The sequence below is a fragment of the Mchenga conophoros genome, linkage group LG14 (assembly GCF_057382185.1).
Source record: "Mchenga conophoros isolate Kocher_MC1m ecotype Shallow Benthic linkage group LG14, M_conophoros_male_GT1.1, whole genome shotgun sequence".
NCBI classification, from domain to species: Eukaryota; Metazoa; Chordata; class Actinopteri; order Cichliformes; family Cichlidae; genus Mchenga; species Mchenga conophoros.
Genome location: NC_140539.1, coordinates 16260995 through 16275191, shown reverse-complemented (window position 1 = coordinate 16275191; position 14197 = coordinate 16260995). Strand labels below are relative to the sequence as shown.

At 43.2% G+C, this 14197-nt stretch overlaps 4 protein-coding genes across 5 annotated transcripts; 2 read left to right on the top strand and 2 right to left on the bottom strand.

Moving 5' to 3' along the window:
• Window positions 1–27: 27 nt before the first annotated feature.
• Window positions 28–4281, bottom strand: LOC146559509 (cilia- and flagella-associated protein 45-like). 2 transcript variants are annotated; one of them, XM_085245548.1, is made up of 13 exons: window positions 3444–4281; window positions 3301–3315; window positions 3080–3190; window positions 2797–2903; window positions 2470–2614; window positions 2217–2387; window positions 1942–2120; window positions 1639–1768; window positions 1406–1552; window positions 1190–1303; window positions 894–1087; window positions 596–820; window positions 28–244 (listed from the first exon to the last, which is right to left on the bottom strand). In XM_085245548.1, exons 2-13 carry the CDS (start codon window positions 3301–3303, stop codon window positions 178–180), a joined length of 1593 nt encoding a protein of 530 aa, XP_085101674.1. In that variant the 5' UTR covers window positions 3304–3315; window positions 3444–4281; the 3' UTR covers window positions 28–177. The 2 variants fall into 2 exon arrangements, with proteins under 2 accessions (XP_085101674.1, XP_085101673.1); XM_085245547.1 differs by having other exon boundaries at window positions 3301–4278.
• A 49-nt stretch (window positions 4282–4330) lies between these two features.
• slc37a4a (solute carrier family 37 member 4a) lies at window positions 4331–8069 on the top strand. The gene is made up of 9 exons (XM_085245549.1): window positions 4331–4477; window positions 4672–5297; window positions 5409–5641; window positions 6120–6363; window positions 6719–6877; window positions 6958–7043; window positions 7344–7457; window positions 7585–7723; window positions 7820–8069. Exons 2-9 carry the CDS (start codon window positions 5150–5152, stop codon window positions 7984–7986), a joined length of 1290 nt encoding a protein of 429 aa, XP_085101675.1. The 5' UTR covers window positions 4331–4477; window positions 4672–5149; the 3' UTR covers window positions 7987–8069.
• Window positions 8070–8574: 505 nt separating this feature from the next.
• Window positions 8575–10603, bottom strand: trappc4 (trafficking protein particle complex subunit 4). The gene is made up of 5 exons (XM_085245550.1): window positions 10306–10603; window positions 9881–10055; window positions 9249–9352; window positions 8893–9019; window positions 8575–8802 (listed from the first exon to the last, which is right to left on the bottom strand). Exons 1-5 carry the CDS (start codon window positions 10478–10480, stop codon window positions 8724–8726), a joined length of 660 nt encoding a protein of 219 aa, XP_085101676.1. The 5' UTR covers window positions 10481–10603; the 3' UTR covers window positions 8575–8723.
• A 61-nt stretch (window positions 10604–10664) lies between these two features.
• rps25 (ribosomal protein S25) lies at window positions 10665–13180 on the top strand. The gene is made up of 5 exons (XM_085245551.1): window positions 10665–10778; window positions 11335–11424; window positions 11542–11725; window positions 12930–13028; window positions 13113–13180. Exons 1-4 carry the CDS (start codon window positions 10776–10778, stop codon window positions 13022–13024), a joined length of 372 nt encoding a protein of 123 aa, XP_085101677.1. The 5' UTR covers window positions 10665–10775; the 3' UTR covers window positions 13025–13028; window positions 13113–13180.
• The last annotated feature ends 1017 nt before the right edge of the window (window positions 13181–14197 follow it).

The window sequence follows — 14197 nt, the reverse complement described above, 5'->3', positions numbered from 1 at the left end:
AACAGCTCAAATACATGAATGCCAGTGTTTTCCATACTAGTAAACTATTAGTCTTTATTGTTACATTCCTTTACATTTTAACCCACATTGAAACACGTTAAATTAGACTGTAAATACAATGGCGGGACCAGATGAGAACTTCTCACGTGTTGTCGTTTGAATCCAGTGGTCAGGTGATCAGCCCGTCAAGGTCTGAACCTTTCTTTCCACCTGATTGCAGTACTTTTCACAGAGTCCTGTAGCCCTGTAGTGGATTAACAAGCACAATTCAATGTATTTGTATGGCAGTAATTCATAACAACAGCCTCAAGGTGCTCTACATTATTAGGTAAAGACCCTACAATCACACAGCTCCCTATGATCAAGCACTTGGGAGGAAAAACTCTTATTTTAACAGGAAGAAACCTCCAGCAGAACCAGACTCAGGGAGGGGCAACTGTGCTGCAACCCGCTGGGGGTGAGGGGAAAGAGAAGACACACTATTTGAGAAAGAGCCACTATAGGAGAAATGCAGAGTGGTTTACAAACACACAGCGAGGTGAATGAAGAGGAAACACTTTGCATTATGTGAACCCCCCCACACACACACACTTACTTAAGCTCCTGGAGCTTCTTCTGTTTGAGCTCATCGAGGCGCAGACGTCTCTGCCGAGTTTCCTCCATCAACCGTTCGGCCTCCTTGAAGGTCTCTTTGCGCTTAGCTGTGGCTAAGATCTCGCGTTCCTTCATCTGCTGGCGGATGTCCTGCGCGTGCTGCTGCACTTTGTGATGCTGCCTGTCGTTTTGCACCTGCTCTTTGACCATCTCTTCCTGCTGCACTCTGCGTGGAGAGAGCACTTTTAACGGAGTGTATTAAGATTATTTGAAAATCGGTTTCGAACGGACTTTCTTACTTTAGCAGCCTCTCAAACTCTGCCTTCTCCCGACTCGCCTCCACTGACAGATTGCGCTCTTTGTAGTGAACCTGCTCCATGTGAGCCGATCTCAGCGTCGCCTCCAGCTGCGCTTTCTTTGCAGCCCGCTCCCTCTCTTTTCTCCTCCACTCTCTCTCTGCAGCGTCCTGGTTCCTGCGAGCACGGAGCTCATCCTTCCAGACAAACACATACACAAGCACAAGTAGCTAAGAACATCTGTAAATCTTCTGCCAGGTTTCAAATCTTCATATATTGCACATCTGTTAGATCCTGACCTGCTCAGCCTTGTAGTCTTTTTCTTTTTCTTGCTGAGCCCTCAAACGAGCAATCTCCAATTCTTTCTCCTTCTTGATTCGTCTTTGCTCTGCTTCGCATTCTGCCTGCTGCTCCTGCAGGTTTAATGAATTGCTAACGTTAAAAACAACGTCAGAATCAAATGTGTGTGTCACATGATGTAGCTTGCTCGTCCACAAGGAACAGTGGGCTGTGACCTGCTTTTTTAGGAGATACTCCTTCACTCTCATGTCAGCCAGCTTCTCCTCCTCTATCCTCCGCTCCTTTGCCCGCATGGTCTCTGCGTTGATGCACTTGATCTCCTCCTGCAGAAGCTGTTGCTCCATCCTCTTCTTCTCCAGCACCTGGAGGAAGACATGGGTCAGAGCAGAAACTGAGCGCGGTGTACGTTAACTGCATGTGTGGATGTGTCCTCCGCCTCCGCGTGCACCTCGAGATCCTCCAGGTTCATTCTCTCCTGGTCCTCTCGTGTCTGCTGACTCTCTTTCTCTTTCTTGCCTTCCTCCAATTCTCGGTTCTCCAGGCGTTTCTGGATCTGATCGTAAATTTCCTGCCTTCCCCTGAAATATAAAGCACACACACACGTGTTGACAGTGCTCCTAGTTGACCTCCGCTGCTCATTATTAGGATTTCTGCGATCTCCCAAACAGAAGAAGACGAAGAATGACGTTAATTGCAAAAAAATCAATCCGCGAATAGAGGGTGATTGTGTTTCTGATAGGGCTCCATTTACTTGACTCTCTGCTGCCTGCGTAGCTCTTCAATCTTGTCCAGAGTCTCCAGAGCCTTGCGGCGCTCCACCTCCATCATGTTGTCCAGACGCCTTTCCTCCTCTGTCAACTCCATCCGGATCTGCTTCTTCTCCTGGATCTGGTAGTCACGGTTTGCTTGGCACTGAGCACCTAAAATCAGCTGAGACGACCACACAAACACAGGTTTATTATTGTGTACTGGTATGTTTATATTTTTTAAAGGTTGGTCATCCACACATCTGCACTTTCTTCCTACCTGGTTGAGCTGTTTGATCTCATCTTCCTGTTCCATCCTTAAAGCATTACTCCGCTCCACCAGGCGCTGTGCACGTTCCCGGGCTTCAATCTCCAGCTCAGTCAGTGGCTGGTTCTGCTTACGGGACAGGTCTGCCTCATGGATCCTATGCTTCCTTTCCTCTGCAGCTTTCTGAATAAAAAGTACATAAAAATACTAATTAAATCAGTGGACTTCTTTGTTGTTGTTATAAAATTGCAGTCAGCTTTCCTACAAGTTCCTCTTCTTTCTTCCTCTGGTAAGCCTGCCTCAGGGCCTCTCTGTCCTCCTTGAGGAGCAGCCAGGATGTTGAGTTGAGCCTCTTAAACTCAGCTGGTGGAAGTAAGACGGACTCTCTTGAAGGATCTCTCTGGGGGATCCTGGCATGATGACATGTGGTATAATGTTTCAAAAACTTGGTATACTGTATTAACATCAGCAATAGCAATCTGATTAGCCTGAATCACATGAAATAAGGCAGAGGTTTATCACAGAGCAGCACACACACTTTACAGACTCTCTTCATGTTTTATTCAAATGAGCTCGTTTCATGCTGGCCTACCGCAGATTTCGGATGAGGTCTTTGGTGATGATTTGAAGAGTCTCTCCTTCCTGGTTCTTCCATGAACAATCCTTTGCTACACCTGCTGATTTTACCCGTTTGTCAAACTGCAATGACATCCACACAGAGATTTAGCTGTAATCAGCTCCCAAACTCATCCACGACCTCTGTTCTCACTGCAGCTACATGCAGTTTCTGATGATATCTGGAGATATCATTGTGAATAATAAGAGTTGAGTGTTTCCCTCCATTTCCCGCTGAGTGTGCAAGGACCCACACTCACCGATTTCTGGTTCTCAAACAGATCTTCATCCACCCGAGAGCCGGAAGCCAGTGTGCGGTACCGGCCGAGGTACATTTTGCCCCTGGATGACGTGGAGCTCGAGGCAAGTCTCTGCGGGGCAGTAATTACAACGCTCAGGAGTTATCAGCAGATAACGGTCATGCATTTGAACACTGGGATTTAGCATAGAATAGCTTTTTTATTTTTAACCTAACACTTACCATAGTTCTCGGTTACTGTGGGTCAGTGAAACAGACTATATTTGTTTAAAAAAAATACTAAACTCTAAATATTATACTTTGCTCTTGGATAACTTCCAGCTAGCTCAAATAATTAATGTGGTTTTAAAAAGAAATGAGCGTACTACTTATATTGGCTCCAGCTCACGGGACACCGACTTTGAAATGTTTGGTTACCCGTTGCCATGGGAACAGGAGGAAGGGCAGACCTCACGTGACCGCAAAGTAGTGCTGTGCAAAATTTGGTTTCGATCCGATACCATGTAAATACGGGGCCAGTACTGCTGATACCGATACTGACTAACCTATAAAGGCAGCGTATCAGGGGAGAGCAGATCGCCATGATATCTGAGATGAATCGTCATCAATCTGAAACTTCTGACAACATTTTAATGAACGCTAAATCACTTCGATTTCTACTTTCCACAACACTTTCACACAACAAAAATCGATTTGCCCAGCTCTAGTACAAAGAGGGAGCTAGGATATTAAAAAAAAACACTTCCCGGGAAAAGACGCTTTTTAAAACCTTATTTTCAGGCAAAGCCGCCAAGCAGCAAATAGGTTTTTAAGATTTAACTGGCGCTTCTAAATATGTATGCTGTAATGTGCTGTAAATTTTGCAAATGTTTCAAAATATCTGCCCGAGATAAGTGCCCAACGGCGTTACCAACATGGCTGCAAAGTAACAAAACTTACTCAAACAATGTTATTGGCTTATTAAACAGTAGTTTAGTCACACAGCCAGCTGGTAAAATGCTACACTGTAGAAATATTTGTGTTTACTTGAATACAGGGGGGGGAATGCTAACACTAAAAACAGCGCTAACAAGCTAGCTCATTCCGCGGAAATACTCGTAGTTACTTAGATTTAAATTACAATTTATGTCGTTATGTGTTATTTAATTTCATACAGTCATTGCCACAGTTATATGGAGCATTGTCCGGACACAGTGTTATTCCGTACCACTACCGGCGGCTTTCGTGGCTGGGCGGTGCTAGTTGGCCCACATGATGCGGAAATTTTGCACAAAAAATCCTTCAGCCCCGGAACGAGCAGAACTTCAGAGAGAACTCACTCCAAACTCAGGGAAAGTTAATCTGCGAGATTTTACGCATACACGGAAAAGCGGAAGTGGACACACCGAGGTTTCTGCAGGTATATTTACACTAAAGACTTTGGTTTTGTAGATTACACTTACACATCAGACCAAAATCTTATATACTAAGATTTTGGTCTGACGTGTTGTGCACAATGGAACTGTATTACCCACAACTCTCGTGTGCAACAAAAGATTTATGCACTGCCACAAATACCGTGGTCTCCCTCCTGAATTTATGAATGTGTCTCAGGTCTTTTTGCTGATGAGGATCACACTCACACACCCCTCCATTTGGATAGGATCCTCCCCCTGGTGTACAGCAGCTATTGGACTCCTCAGTAAATCATTAAACGCGTCAGTCCGAGGACTCCTGTCATGGCATTATCAGATAGATAAACAGCAACAAGAAAATAACACTTGATAAAACAGAAGGACTTCTGCCTGAAGGACAGAAGATCACTCTCAGGGGATAGTGTCACAAACTGATGGTCACCTCTTCCGGCCCTCGTGAAGCCAGCCTGCAGCACAGGGTAGCTGCCATGATTCAATCAGCTTCAGGGTGTAGAAGTTGACCATTAACCTCCGGTGCTGATTGCAAACACTTCTTTGCTTGTAAGCAGCTGCCTGTGTACAGTGGATCCTGAAGCAAAGTTCACTGCTACAGGTTGCAAAAGGCAGGAGCTCCTCTGGAAGCTGCTTTGCAAGTGTTTTAGGACTGAGCTGCAACCATGGCTGCCTCCGGTTATGGATACTACAGAAGTACAATATTTCTGGCCATGTTTGTGGGCTACACATTGTACTACTTCAACAGAAAGACATTCTCCTTCGTGATGCCTTCTGTAATGCAAGAGATCAAGCTGGATAAGGACGATCTGGGTATGTCAGTACTGTAAACTTGAACCCTGTGTACCTTCTATAAATGTGATAACACCGATGTGCCTATACAACAATTTTGCAGCAAGTGCATGAGCGCTCCTCTTTTCTCAGGTATGATCACCAGCAGTCAATCTTTGGCCTACGCTATTAGTAAGTTCATCAGCGGTGTCCTGTCAGACCAAATCAGCGCCCGCTGGCTCTTCTCCATTGGCCTGTTCATGGTGGGAGGCATCAACGTGATCTTCTCTTGGTCCTCCACTGTTGCTGTCTTCTCTGCCCTCTGGTTTCTCAACGGTCTGGGCCAAGGCCTGGGCTGGCCTCCCTGTGGCAGGGTGCTGCGCAAGGTATATGACCCGGTACCCTCTAATTCAAATTGAGTTTAAAATTTAAGTTTCTTCTGAGTGTTACAAAGAACAAACCGACACTGCAGTAGGAAAATACAGAATGAGCTAATAAAGTAAAGCAAGTAAACAGGATGAAATAATGAAATGGACCTAAAACTGTTTGTATTCTCTATAAGATCTTGAATGAACTGGAAACTGATGTTAGATCCCAAATATTTTATCAGCAGGCTCAGGCAGAGTTGGAGCGTAAACAGCTAATCCAAGACAATAAAATAATTTTATTTTTAAACTGCATTTTCATAGTGTCTTAAACAGGACTCAGAAATCTGTAACTGTTTGTGTGTCTGAAAGAAAAAAGAATATCTGACTTTTAAACTACCAAGTGTGGGGATCGGTCTTAAAAATCCTATGTGGATATCAAGGAACTTCCTGCCAGGGCTGTCTGGACTTAATGTTTTTCCCTCTTTTCCTCCATCAGTGGTTCGAGCCCTCTCAGTTCGGGACGTGGTGGGCGGTTCTGTCCTGCAGCATGAATCTGGCCGGCAGCTTGGGCCCCATCGTTGCCACTGTGCTGTCGCAGAGTTACAGCTGGAGGGCGATACTGTCCGCCTCTGGAATGATTTGCATCGTTGCCTCATTTGTTTGCCTGCTGGTAATCAAGAACGAGCCCAAGGATGTGGGGCTGCCCAACATAGAGGTGTCGACCAAAAAGAGCAAAGGTGGTGAGTCTGACTCTTAGTCAGGCACAATCAGAAACTGGTGCGGTTCAACTGGTTTGAACCGCTGCTTTTCTCAGAATGTTGTTAACACTTAGACAATGCTCTGATAACACAAATTTGAACACACACACATGCACGTGTGTCTGTTGTCTAACGGCATGGGCCTTGAGCGCTGTGACTAAAGATCAGTAACTCGGTGGACTCTGCACTCAGTGTGTCCCTCACGTGAAAGCAGCTCATGCAAAGTGTGAACACAGGATGTGATGCATGTTTCTTTTTAAAACCGAGGAGTGCTCACATCACTCACATCTGTGCTCGTGGTATCCAAAAAAGGGTCTTCTGTCTGCTTCCTCTTCAGGATCCTCAAGCCATGAAAGCACCCTGTCTGAGTTTCTCCTGTCCCCCTACCTGTGGCTGCTGTCCATCTCCTACCTGGTGGTGTTTGGGGTGAAGACCGCCTGCACAGACTGGGGCCAGCTGTTTCTCATTCAGGACAAGGGCCAGTCTACACTCATGGGTACGGATGAGGAGAAGAGCAGTCGCCTCGGGAGTCTACTTTGAAATAAAGAGTTAAACTCACTGTGTTCCTTTTCTTAGGTAGCTCATACATGAGCGCCCTGGAGGCTGGCGGGCTGGTGGGCAGTCTGGCTGCAGGTTACCTCTCTGACAAAGCTGTGGCCAGAGTGAGTTTGTTTTTTAAATATGAGTCATTATTTGATCCAAGATTGTGGTCAATAACAGCCTGTTTAATATAGAGAGAACTGGACTAGAAAGGGTTTTAACCTTTGAATATTTCAATGTTATTTTATGGAAATCGTCTTCTGTTTAAGATTGCTTTCTCCCTGTCTGCACTTTCTTCATCATTTCATAAGTTAAAGGGATAAATAGCAATAGAAACACACCCCTAAGTGGGCAATCAGTGTTTTTTTATTCAGCTTATAGCCAGGAAATGGAACATCTCATAGTATTTTCTTTGTGTGCAGCAAGGGATGAGGCTCTATGGTAATCCCCGCCACTTCATCCTGATTTGCATGATGGCAGGAATGTTTGTGTCCATGTACCTGTTCAGACTCACCGTTACTCCTGACAGCTCAAAGGTAACACAGACACATTAATTCCTGTGACCTGTTCACACTGCACAGCAAATGCCAGACTTCAGTAGCCCATTTTTTTTTTTTTTTTTTTTTTTTTTTTTTTTTTTTTATCTCTTCTCTGTACATCAAGGTGTGGATACTCGGCTTGGGCGCCGCCTTCGGTTTCTCCTCATATGGACCAATAGCTTTGTTTGGAGTTATAGCCAATGAGAGCGCTCCATCCAACTACTGCGGGACATCACATGCTATCGTTGCCCTGATGGCAAACAGTAGGTTTTCATTAATTGAAAGTTAAATTCTAAAGTTGGGTTTTGTGTGTGTTGCGCTCCTTCCATTGAAATAATCCGTGTGAATTCCCATTGTAGTTGGTGGCTTCCTTTCTGGACTCCCATTCAGCACCATTGCCAAGCACCATGGCTGGGAAAAGGCCTTCTGGGTAGCAGAGGTCACCTGCCTTGTCACTACTATCGGATTCTTCCTCCTGCGCAACATTCGAACAAAGATGGGACACGTGCCCAAGAAGGCGGACTGAGCTCATTCTGTGCGAGCCAGTCATTTTTACGTCTTTGTTTTTAATTAGTCATATGTGAAATAAAGTTCATAGAAATGTGCAAAGGCGCTTCTCAACATGTTGTATAAATAGTGCGTGAACTTGAAGAAATTACTGCAAATTGCTAGAGAATGTTTTTTCTGATAATGCCTCTGCAGGACTGCAATAGTAAGAGTGCAAAATAGGAGGCTACAACACACTGAAATGAGCAATCTTAGGTCAATGATACTTTTTCTTAGTTAACCCTATAACACTAATATCAGGTGACTTTTGCAAATTCCAGTCCTGTGAATTTGTTTTTTATTTTTTTTAAAAAGCAACATGATCAGAGTACCCCATTATACCTTATTTTATCAGACATTGTACAGGATAATAAGAGTCCTTCAATTTTCCATGTACTGCACTTTAGTGTACTTTGATGGGAAGTATATTGAGTAAAATATACCCACCGTTAGCGATACTGTTACAGAAACTGCACATTAGTGTTCTAGGGTTATTTTTCCAATTTTACACTTCATGCTCCAAAGTCTTCACTCACTGATTCAGTAAAATGGATTCAGAACATTTAAATACAGTATGGATTTTAATCTCTGAATTATTTACAAAACAATGTATTTACAAAGTGTTAATGAGCAAATGTGGGGAGGAAAAACAAACAAACGGTCCAAGACAAGAAAAAGGAGTCCACTTATTTCTTTTCAGTCTGTGAATGCTCTGATTTAAGATCCAGCTCCAAAGTTGCCGGCTTTCTCTGCTACCTCCAATGCACTCTTCAGATTCTGATCAAAGAGCTCACACCTGAAAAGCAAGAGTAAATGTGTGGGTGTTAAACAGTGGGTACAGTAATAAATTATTTCAAGATAATGCAATCCTAATTCTCTTTAATACCTGATTGGCATTTCCAGAGAATAGAACGGGTTCTTGAGGGCGAAATCTGAATACACCTCATAAATCTTCCTCAACAACGCATCGATTCCAGACTGTCGCGGGTCCGCCAACACGATAAACTTTATCCCTGAGAGAACAAAATGAGAAAGATTTCATTTTATAATAGTGACTATCAACAAGCTGGGAAGGAATGTATACACCAGGAAGATTTATTACTGGAGTTGCATGCTGTTCACAGCTAAAATTAAATGAAATCGTTACATATGGAAGTGCTTTGGTTTTTAAATCTACAGCCAACTAAGACATTACTTCTTTGGTATTTTTAACCTAAAATGACACTTAATTGCACCACTGACCTGTGAGAGTCTGGAAGCAGTGAAGTTTGAAGACGTCAGTTTCTAACATTTCGATCCCTGAACTGCCAGCTTCAGGGGATAGCTGTGAACCTATTGCAAACAACCTGAGGGAGGGATCACAAAAATAGGTGTGTTTATTTAGCTTCATTCATAAAGTGAGGGTACATACAGTTTTGGTCTGAAGTTTAGCTACTGGGCGTGAATGTTGTGGTAATTTCTGGATTTTAATGAGTTCGTTGAACTGAAGAATTAAGTGTACAAGTTTGATTTTATTTAGGATTTTGTCTGATCCACGCAGGGTTAAAAAAGGCTCAAAGGCCTAAACAAATATTTAGTTAAATGAATGTTTGCAAGTTGCACTTTGCCCAGGCGTCCTTATGAAAATATTAATAATAAAATAAAATATTAATAAGTGTATGTATACTTTCGATCCTGTGTAGAGTAGAAAAAAATCAAACAACAGTACATACTACAAAATGTATTGATCACTCAGGTAAGTTTTCACTTCCTTTGGCTCCCATTCAGAAAAAACAAAACAAAAAAACAACAACACGTAAATAACACTAGTAAACACCTGGCCCCGCTGTCCACTGTGCAGCTCGGGTTTAATCCACACACACGAAATTACTTACGAGTGGAACATGGACGCCAGCATCAGCTTCTCATTGGAGCTCAGGCGCGCTCGTCCAAAGCGAATAGACACGGGATAGTTTGAAGGATCTTTCAGGTATTCAAGGATGTCCTTCCCATCTGATGTGTTCTTCCCGATCACATCAACTCCATTGATGGACAGCACTGCATGGCCCACTGACGAATGACAAGAGGTTTCAGTCCAGTCATACAGTCAAGCTAGTGACACCGCAGTATTTTTAAATGAAGAACAGTGAACATTTCAGTTAACTTGGACTGTAAAAAACGATACAAATGCGCATACTATAGATAATAAACCGACAAAGACTGCATGCCAGTATTTTAGCTTGGGCATAAGACAGGTTTCGTTAGAGATTGCCCATATAGCTAGCTAATAAATAAGCTAACGATGTGCCCGTGAGATTACCTCTGATTCCGTCCCGCTGTCCAAACGATACGACCACCTTCTCGTCGTGGTGCTTCAGCACCAAGTCCAAAGGGTAGCTGAATGTTTTCTCCACCTCTGCTCGCGGGACATAGTTATCATATTGATAAATTAACCCTCCAGCCTTGTTCACCACATACACACTGTATATCACCATCTTTGCAACGTCCTGCCCAGCTGACAGCGACTGTCACATGACCTCGACGGGTGGCTAAAAATCAAATGAATAAATTAGATTTTACTTGTATGAGTTTTTGGTCTCAAATCTGCCGCTGTAATGACTGTCAGAATGTTTGCCAATCTCATAAGTCAAATAAAGTCAATAAAAGCGACGAAACATGAGAAAACTCAAGTTCCCATAATGCCCCAATCTCACTTCCGCAAAAACAGGTTGTCTAAGGGGCTCTTGCACGGGCGAACTTCCTTTCGCTCCGACATCTTGACGAGGAAACATGGTGAGGACAGTTATTACACGTTTGTTGAAAGAAATCAGACTTTTTTCGGCTTATCGTTAGTCATTCAGGAGTCGTAGTACCTCGGGACATTTTTTGATAGCACTGCGCCTCCCCGCACCGGGACGAGAGTGTGTGGATGAAGCAGCCATACTTAAGATTTCACGCATTTAGCTTATGGCTAGCATAGTAGCAGTTTGCTAAACGCACCATGCTTCCAACTACACTGTGCTCACAGAAAGGACTTTAATAAAGTTGTCCCTCATGTGACCGCTAAATATACTAGCATGTGTACAGATGACACAAACACCAAATACTAAAGTATTGTAGGGGTGCAAATGTTAAAAATTAATGAAGACTGCGAGATTAGAAACGTTTTGAGGACAGGGCCTCCTCATGCCGACCATCCGATTCCGGCATTAGCCCCTAGCTCATTTCCCTTTTTTTTCCTTTAAAAAATTAATGGAGTACCGATGCGGACTTGCTCTTGTGTACATTACAGCACATGTTAAACATGTAGCTTCAGAGTGAAAGTTTAACGGGTGTCGTCTTTTTCCAGCCTCCTAAACAGGATAAGAAGAAGGATGCTGGGAAGTCCAAGAAGGACAAGGACCCAGTCAACAAGTCTGGAGGCAAAGCCAAGAAGAAGGTATGTTTTTGTTCATATTTGCCCATATTGGATGTATTTTATATTATGTGGCTGCTGAATAAATGTTAAGGCTAGAGGTTTCCCGGTCTTTAAAACAACATGTCTGTTTCTGAGCAGAAGTGGTCCAAGGGAAAAGTGAGGGATAAGCTCAACAACCTGGTCCTCTTCGACAAGGCGACCTACGACAAGCTGTACAAAGAAGTTCCCAACTACAAGCTCATCACCCCCGCTGTTGTGTCTGAGAGGCTGAAGATCCGTGGCTCTCTGGCAAGGAACGCCCTCCAGGAGCTGCTCGCCAAAGGTGAACTTCACTTTCTCTGCTCAGAGCTCTTGAAGGTCCGTGTTGGATCTTTGACGCTAGGAAGGGCATCAAAGTTAATCACACGTCTGTCATGGTAGCGAGCTTTGCTCAGTTGGTCAGCACCATTCCCAAGCATTAGATTTTAGTCCCTGCCAAAAAAGCAGTGTTTGCTTATGTTACCAGCAAAGGATTTTATTTACTGCCCTGAATAAGTCGATTGAGAGTTTGGCAGGGTGATTTCCAACTTCAGAGAAAACTCAGTTACACGATGGTACATCTTTTGCATTAAGGGCTGATCAGGAGATGGTTCTTGCTCCAGCTTTAAAAAATGGAAACTGTAACATCTCTTGTCATCTGCTATTTTGTGATGCAGCATTAAACTCAGCCGATGAATATGCCCGTAGTCATCAGCACTGCTCGCTGGCTGTGTCTAATGTTTATAAATGCTTACACAGTATGAACCCAGGCCAGAGTGGTTTGTCAGCGAGTTCATCATTTGTTTTTAAATGACAGTGATGTGCATGCAGCGTGACTACTTATCTCCTCTTTTGACATCCTTCAACTTCTGTTCGAAATGCTACATGGAAACAAATGATATATTGCAGCCTGTCTGCTGTTTCATGTGATGTGAAATGCTGAACATATTTCAAACGGGTGCATTATGCTTTATTCATTTGATTTATTTATTTTTCCTCCCTACAGTAGTTTAACTGAAGTGTGTGTGGTGTTACTCATTGTGTTTCAGAGATATTGTCATCTAGACTCAGTATAGCATTCTTTTTATGAATTAAAGCCTTCCTTCAGCAGGCTGTGCACTGTGCTTCTGATTAAAGAACGCAGATTTGTTCTTGTCCCATACAGTGAAGCTTCATATGCAGCAGGAGGGACACATGAAGAAATTCTGTATTAGTTCCTTATGCCTAATTTAACTTGAAAATTAGCTGTCAAACTGATTTGAGATATAATGGCTACATTGGCATCGTAGCTAGATTGCCTTCCCTGCCTTGTAATACATTTACTTGTCAGTGTTTGGACACCCGGGAGAAGTGATCTGTTGCACATATCTGCTTTACCTGCTGTATATCACGTTCGTCCCTGTGCAGGCCGACTAGGGCAAATGTATCACAACAAGTGACATAACGGTGCAAATTAAAAACACAAAAAAAATGCTGACGGAGAACTTGGGTCCGTTTTTGTCTTGCAGGCATGATCAAACTGGTGTCCAAACACAGAGCACAGCTGATTTACACACGTAACACCAAGGGTGGAGATGAGGAGGCAGCAGCAGAGAAGGCATAATCAGGTACTACAGCAGCATCTCTACACGTCTCTATTTTATTACTGTTTGTTTTCAATTTTACTAACCTGCAGTCTTTGTTTCTTGCAGGTTCCCCTGTTTGTTTCCTGTGATGGGCTGTTTGTAATGAAAGGTGGAATAAATATGTAAAGACAAAACCTTTGCACTTGTTTTGCTTTAACTGTTCGTCTGTCTTTAACCAGCTAAGAAGTGGATAAAAATTCCTAGTGTGTTCATGTTATGGTCGAGTGGTCACTGGATATCAGATAAGCATTATGTTGGATTTAAAAATGTAATTTAAGCAAAAATGTTAAGATTGGTTAAATCAAAGAGTAAAAAGATGAGGATAGTGACTGGTAACTATTCATCTATGTGATACTTATAATAACGTTAAGACCTTTTGTGTCTGTGCAGTTGTTTCCTGGTGCCTGATAATAAGGTGCAAATACTCGTCCCTCTGCATCAAAGTGTGGTTTTGTTTTTTTACATCTGCCGCCTCCTCCCTGAAGTTGAGTTAAGTGGATTAAAATCAGTTAGGGGCAATAAATTAGTTTCATTCTGTTCTGTTAACAAACATGAGGTGCATCATAAATGAATAAACACTGCAGCAGGTTATTACGGCAACATTATTCTCAGTCTTCTTCTTAAACTCTGATAAGGTTATTTTTTCTAATTGGTTTCACATAACGCAGCGGCATGAAGCTGTTCTAATCTAGGAGTGTAGAGAGATTAAGAGCTTTCCAGATATCTGTTCACACAAGGGGAGAATTTTACAGATTCAAGAGCTGCTGCTGCTGAGGTGCTTTCACACCCCATTTACTGTGGTGCGTTCAGTTTGTCACCCAGTAAATTTAAAGAGGCATTCTGACTCAGTTGTCCCATGTTTTCAGTGTTAGATGGATCATTTCTAATTTGGCCGGGTAGATTTGCACTTTGTCTTCAGCTTGTCTGTTACCAGCCACCGGCAGCGAAAGGTTATGAGATATTGATAGGAGTGAAATGAAGAAGCTATCTTCACTGTCACCGTTTGCTCGGGGCATAAGATAGCGCAGGAGTCCTGTGATGGATGCTGTCAGGTGCTCCTTTGTCACTGCGCAGCACCACCTCCAGCACCAGCCACAAAAACATGCTGCAGGTTTAACGCCACTGACAGATGCAGTCCTCCAACATGAGCT

Bases quoted from the DNA above. Each gene is read 5' to 3' on its own strand.
- LOC146559509 (XM_085245548.1), bottom strand. The intron at 2,615-2,796 runs GTAGGCCAGCAT...TCATCATGCCAG, and splicing joins GACCTCATCCGAAATCTGCG to GATCCCCCAGAGAGATCCTT. The intron at 1,304-1,405 runs GTCACAGCCCAC...TTAAACCTGCAG, and splicing joins AGTATCTCCTAAAAAAGCAG to GAGCAGCAGGCAGAATGCGA.
- slc37a4a (XM_085245549.1), top strand. From the start codon at position 5,150: ATGGCTGCCTCCGGTTATGGATACTACAGAAGTACAATATTTCTGGCC. The intron at 5,642-6,119 runs GTATATGACCCG...TTCCTCCATCAG, and splicing joins GTGGCAGGGTGCTGCGCAAG to TGGTTCGAGCCCTCTCAGTT. The intron at 7,044-7,343 runs GTGAGTTTGTTT...CTTTGTGTGCAG, and splicing joins CTGACAAAGCTGTGGCCAGA to CAAGGGATGAGGCTCTATGG.
- trappc4 (XM_085245550.1), bottom strand. From the start codon at position 10,480: ATGGTGATATACAGTGTGTATGTGGTGAACAAGGCTGGAGGGTTAATT. The intron at 9,353-9,880 runs GTAAGTAATTTC...TCCCTCCCTCAG, and splicing joins CTGGCGTCCATGTTCCACTC to GTTGTTTGCAATAGGTTCAC. The intron at 8,803-8,892 runs GTATTAAAGAGA...CTTGCTTTTCAG, and splicing joins TCTCTGGAAATGCCAATCAG to GTGTGAGCTCTTTGATCAGA.
- rps25 (XM_085245551.1), top strand. The intron at 11,425-11,541 runs GTATGTTTTTGT...GTTTCTGAGCAG, and splicing joins GAGGCAAAGCCAAGAAGAAG to AAGTGGTCCAAGGGAAAAGT. The intron at 11,726-12,929 runs GTGAACTTCACT...TTTGTCTTGCAG, and splicing joins CCAGGAGCTGCTCGCCAAAG to GCATGATCAAACTGGTGTCC.